The 6,000-nt window shown below is 52.1% G+C and overlaps 1 protein-coding gene across 1 annotated transcript in view; it reads left to right on the forward strand.

The window, feature by feature from the left end:
- LOC115861054 (uncharacterized) overlaps positions 1-4,953 on the forward strand; it is a 33,478-nt gene extending 28,525 nt beyond the window's left edge. Inside the window, exons 5-8 of the mRNA XM_070043614.1 lie at positions 828-1,187; positions 1,323-1,704; positions 2,017-2,130; positions 3,257-4,953. Coding sequence (XP_069899715.1) covers positions 828-1,187; positions 1,323-1,704; positions 2,017-2,130; positions 3,257-3,777 — 1,377 coding nt within the window. The 3' untranslated portion in view covers positions 3,778-4,953. The remainder of the gene's footprint in view (positions 1-827; positions 1,188-1,322; positions 1,705-2,016; positions 2,131-3,256) is intronic.
- The last annotated feature ends 1,047 nt before the right edge of the window (positions 4,954-6,000 follow it).

Consider the following 6,000-nt stretch of genomic DNA (forward strand, 5'->3'; position numbering starts at 1 on the left):
CTTTTGTGAGGATGAAAATGTTTTGGAAAATGACACTAGTGATGGTCGCACAACATTGTGAATGTAATTAATGCTACTGAATTAAAAACTTAAAAATGGTTAAAATTTTATGCAATATATCACAATAGAAAAGTATGTATTGATTGGAAAGGAAACATGGGTGATACCAATGTCCTACATCTTGTTTTGGGTGATGGCATACATTTGTCAAAGCTCAACGGATTTCACACTGAAGATCCGTGCATTTTACTGTATGTACAATATAATTCAAGTTAATAAAAAGTTGAGGGGCTTCCCTGGTGGTGCAGTGATTGAGAGTGCGCCTGCCGGTGCAGGGGACGCGGGTTCGTGCCCCGGTCCGGGAAGATCCCACATGCCGCGAAGCGGCTGGGCCCGTGAGCCATGGCCACTGAGCCTGAGCGTCCGGGGCCTGTGCTCCGCAACGGGAGAGGCCACGTCAGTGAGAGGCCCGCGTACCAAAAAAAAAAAAAAAAAAAAAGTTTAAATTAGTTGCCTCTACGGAACAGGGGGAATGGGTAGGGAGGCTGCCTTTTTCATTACAAACCTTTTGTATTACTTTTTTAAAAACCACGTACGTTAATTATTTTGGAAAAACTTAAAAAGTAATTTAAAACTTCTCCATTCCAATTCCAGCCTCACCAAGCACCTTCCTTCGCCGGCGGCTCCAGTCCAGAAAATGAGCGAGCGGAACTGCCGGTGCAAGGCGTCGGGTCGGCTCCGCAGCTGTGCACCCAAGTGTAAACGTGTACCTGATCTCTACCTCGGCTGCCCCCAGGGTTTGGCCAGGTGTGTGCGTCTTCCCGCAGGGGCCAGAGACCGGCTTGCGGATCCCGCTGCCGGGACGCGCAGAAAGAGACCATCGAGTTCAAAGTCCCGAGCTCCACAAACGCCGAGATCGTTGCTGGGTTCCAGATCCCGCCTACAGAGAGTTCCGCGTGAAAACGCCCCGCCAGTCCCGCGTCGCGGCACAGCCGCTTCCTGCTGTCGCGGCCAATCACCGGCGTGCAACGCGGCCAGCGGGAGTGCTGGAAGCCGCGGGCACGTCCATCTTTCTTGATGGCAGGAAAGCTCCCCTCAGCTCCCACCCGTTAAAACTCACCTGCACGGCCATTGTATTTAAGGTCAAGTGGACAATGAAAAGCCAGACCAGCGCCATGTTTGATACGGTCAAGGGACGGCGCCCTTAAGAGCAGCCAGTGACAACTGAAGCCTGGATGTCGCCATATTTTCTGAAGGCACCTTACGGGTCCCTTAACCCGGGTGTGTGTGTCCAAGCTGCCAGGAAGTGACTAAACACCGAGGGTGTTTATTTGTCCCCATCAGAATCCCGAATCCCAAACAGCCAACCCTGCTACTTCGGTTCCCTTCGGCTGAGTTCGGAGGCCAAGACTGGGCGGGGCCCCAGGCTCGGGAGCCCTTCCTGTGGACGACGAGAGCTGAGGCCAGGCGCGGGGAGCAGGCGGCCGCTGCTCTGGGCTGGAGGCCACATGGCGCCGCCCCCGGCCCCGCTCCTGGTGCTGAGACCAGGGGAGACCGGGCTTGGTTGCAAGAAGCCTGCGGCCATGAGCTTCGCGGATGTGGCCGTGTACTTCTCCCCGGAGGAGTGGGGGTGTCTGCGGCCCGCGCAGAGGGCCCTGTACCGGGACGTGATGCGGGAGACCTACGGCCACCTGGATGCGCTCGGTGAGGCTCCGGGTCAGAGTTCGCCTGCTCCTTCACTGGGGTTCACAGGGGAGATGACATGAGGACCCGGAGGATTGTGAGGCCTAATCCCGCACTATTCCACCAACGACACCAGCCACCTCCCATCCCCAGCGCTTAAGGTACCCTCTCGAGAGTCCTTCCATCTCGCATCCGCTTGCTTCAGGCAGGAGCACTGCAGACCCTGTCCAGGTTGATCCTAAATTCTGAGGAGGTGACCTCACCCTGACAGGGGGATGCCATCTTCCCAGGGCAGCCTCTCAGGCCAGCACTGTGATCCCTGTTCTCTCCCAGGATTCCCAGGCCCCAAACCAGCCCTCATCTCTTGGATGGAACAGGAGAGTGAGGCTTGGAGCCCCGCCGCCCAGGATCCTGAGGAGGGGGAAAGCCTGGGAGGAGCTCTGAGAGGTGAGGGATGGTCCCAAGTTTCCCCCAGCCCCAGTATTCCAGGGCTTCCTGTCTAGCAGTGTTTTCTTTCAGATCGCCACCTCCAGCATCCCTAAAGGAATGAAAGAGTCAACAGATGTTGGATACGGGAGAAGGAAAAGAGTCAGACCTGATACAAATTTTTCAGAATTTGGTACAGTAGTCAAGTTGAGACCAGAGTAAGATAATCAGGAGCCCAAGTCTGAGACTCCCTCTGGGAGAAGCGCTGTTCATTCTCCCCTTTTCAGGGACAACTAAAATCCCCTAAGAATGAAAGCAGCTTCAGGTCTGCCTTTCACATTCTCAAACAAGGCAAAGCAGTAATTGGCCAGTAATTGACAACTTGGCTCTTCTCCTTTCACCATCCCTCAGCAGAGTGATCTTGAGCAAATATCTTTACTTCTCTGTAAATGTCTTAACCCTGCAAAAAATGAGAAACCACCATAATAATAGCTACTGCTTATTTATTGATTTAGGCTGCATTGGGTTTTAATTGCTGCGCGCGGGCTTCCTTTATTTGCAGCAAGCGGGGGGCTACTTTTCCTTGCGGTGTGTGGGCTTCTCATCGCTGTGGCTTCTCTTGTTGCGGAGCAGGGGCTCTAGGTGTGCGGGCTTCAGTAGCTGGGGCACGTGGGCTCAGTAGTTGCAGCACACGGGCTCAGTAGTTGCGGCGCGCAGGCTTTAGAGCGCAGGCTTGGTAGTTGTAGCGCACAGGCTTAGTTGCTCCGGCATGTGGGATCTTCCCTGACCAGGGATGGAACCCTTGTCCCCTGCATTGGCAGGCGGATTCTTAACCACTGCGCCACCAGGGAAGTACTGCTATTGCTTACTGAGCATTTACTAAGTACTTAAGATGCTTTTACTCATTTAATCCTCCCAACAAACTTGTGAACTAAAGAAACCATTATGATTCCCGTTTGACACATGAGGAAGCAAGGCCCAGATAAGTCGCTCTTAAGAGATTTGACCCCTGTTTACCATCCTTTAGAGCCTGTGTGTTAATCACTGGGCAGTACTTTTCTGGCACTTCCTTAAGTAAAAGCATCCTATAACCTGAAACGATATAAGCGAATGTGTTTTAAAATGTAACTTGATTCCTGTTTCCTAGGAGATGCCCCAAACAAAAGGGAAGAGGAACCCAAGACAGGGCCAGGAGCCAAAGGATCCGAAAAGACTCCTAGGAAGGAGAGGCCTGAAGAGCTGGTTAAAAACAACCTTGACTCAACCATCAGCAAAACCTCGGCAAGAGCAGAGCCACCCAGCAAAGCTGCCTGTGACCAGAGCGCAGGTGCGCAGCCCCCGGCCCTGGTGCCCAGTGTAGATGCTCAGGCCAGCCAGCGGCGCCACGTGTGTGCAGACTGCGGCCGCCGCTTCACCTATCCCTCGCTGCTTGTCAGCCACCGGCGCATGCATTCGGGTGAGCGGCCCTTCCCTTGCCCTGAGTGTGGCATGCGCTTCAAGAGGAAGTTTGCCGTGGAAGCGCACCAGTGGATCCACCGCTCCTGCTCTGGGGGCCGGCGGGGCCGGAGGCCCGGAATCCGGGCTGTGCCTCGGGCCCCAGTCCGAGGTGACCGGGACCCGCCGGTGCTGTTCCGGCACTACCCGGACATCTTTAAAGAGTGTGGGTGAGCGGCTACCCCTGGCTGGGCTTGAGCCTGACCTCAGCGCTAAGGACTAACTGGGCCCTGAGGGAGGCTCCTGAGTCAGGGATTTGGGACCCAAAATTCATCCCTTGGTTTTCCCTCAAGGATCCCTCTAGTTTCCAAACCTGTAAAAATAAAAGTGCCTGTAAAGATTCAGAGATTAAACTTGACACCTCCTCTCTCTAGTCTTTCCTAAAAAATGAAGAGAGTGACATGCTGGATTTTTCTCAAAGTGTTATCTCAGTAGCAGGTGCAGCCAAGATCATGTGCAAACACTGTCTCCAAAAAAAATCCCCGCTGCTTATCTGCAGCAGAGGTAAATGCTCTGGGGGACTAAGGCCGAGGAGGAGGCCTCAGATGTAGGGCATGGTCTAGTCGCGGGTAACTGACACCAACAGGAGGCTCAGGCAGTGGAGTGGGTGGAAAGAATACAGAAACACCGGGTGCAGACCTAGTCTCTGCAACTTGCCCCCAAGGTGTAGCTGTTAAGTCACATGCTTTCCCTGAGCCTCAGCGCCTTCATCTGTAAAATGAGGATCAATAATATTTACCTCGGGCTTCCCTGGTGGCGCAGTGGTTGAGAGTCCGCCTGCCGATGCAGGGGACGTGGGTTCGTGCCCCAGTCCGGGAAGATCCCACATGCCGCGGAGCAACTGGGCCCGTGAGCCACAGCTACTGAGCCTGCGCGTCTGGAGCCTGTGCCCCGCAACGAGAGAGGCCACAGCAGTGAGAGGCCCGCGTACCACAAAAAATAATAATAATAATAATAATATCTACCTCAAAGGGTTAGTGTGAAGACTGAAATTGTAACAATATGTATGACACAGTAAATGTGCAATAAACATTTGTTGAAACACAATTGAAAATGATTGTTGATATTTTACACTTCAGACCATGAAAAGAAGTCTGCTAAGGAGGCAGGGATGGATAGCAACAGCTGTGTTTCACAGATGAGTAAACTGAGGATCAAAGTTTCACCACTACAAAGCAGGAAAGCTGGAAACTGGCACTGTGCCCACACGTATCTACCACTTCCTAAGAGCAGTCAGATCTGGGCAGAACAGGGGTCAGGGGCTCAGGTGAGGGTGAAGTGAAGGAGCCAGTCTCACCTGTCTGGGGGAGTCTCAGCAGGAAAATGAGAGCCCCGCCAAGGCCAGAGACCTTTGGCAGTCAACATTCAGTGACCATATATTGAGTGGCTTCTGTTGGAGAGACTGCCAGGTGATAAGGGAATCCCAAGATGAGGAAGGCTAATTTCCTTTATTCAGCAAACACCGTCTGAAGACGGGTTTTGTGCAGGGCGCCAGGGACACTGACTCAAGTCCAATGTTCAAAACAGTGATTTGGGCTGTGATGGAGGAAGTCCAGAGGCACCACTTAACCCATCCTGGTTGGTGATATGCCAGGAAGTGTAGCTTGGAGAAGGAGGTGGTTGTGCTTCCCATAGCATTAAGAGGAATTGGTATGTAGTGAGATTTTTAGGCAGAGGAAGCAGCGAAGGAGCCTTATTTCCTAAAAAGGATAAAAGAGGGACACAGCATGGAGTAAAGGTTAAGGACATGGGTTCTGGAGTCAGACTGTCTGGGTTCAGATCCTGACTCGATTGCTTTATAGCTCTGCAGTCGTGGGCAAATGACTTCTTGCTCCAAGTTACCTCTCTCTGCCTTAGTTTCTTCATCTATAAAACCTGGATAATAATAGCACCTACCTCATAAGACTGACATAACGATTAAATGAGATAACACAGAATGGTGCCTTGAATATTAGTGTTTAATAAACATCGGTTATTGTTATTATTCAAATACAACACAAAATAATATGTGAGGAGGACCAAGAGGAGACCGAGGAAGGTTTTCTGGAGGAGGTGGTTCAAACTAGCCTTGAAGGATGAGAAAGATTTCAACCAGGATGGGCATGTATAGGGAATGGTTGGCAGTTCCACTTGATTGAAACATAAAGATTGAAAGTAAAGAATAATGGATGACAGATGCAGCCGGAGAAGTGGGACCAATCTGGGAGGACCAAGGATCCCAGCGGGGACCTTGGAGTTCACCCTGTAGGCACTGAGGAGCCATAGAAAATCCCCGAGCAGTAGCAAGGCTGTTTGACAGGTCCCATCAGATGTCTTTGCCAGGACTTCCCTGGTGGTCCAGTGATTAAGAATCCATCTTGCAATGCAGGGGACGCCGGTTTGATCCTTGGCCAGGGA

The sequence above is a fragment of the Globicephala melas genome, chromosome 15 (assembly GCF_963455315.2).
Source record: "Globicephala melas chromosome 15, mGloMel1.2, whole genome shotgun sequence".
In the NCBI taxonomy this organism is placed as follows: domain Eukaryota; kingdom Metazoa; phylum Chordata; class Mammalia; order Artiodactyla; family Delphinidae; genus Globicephala; species Globicephala melas.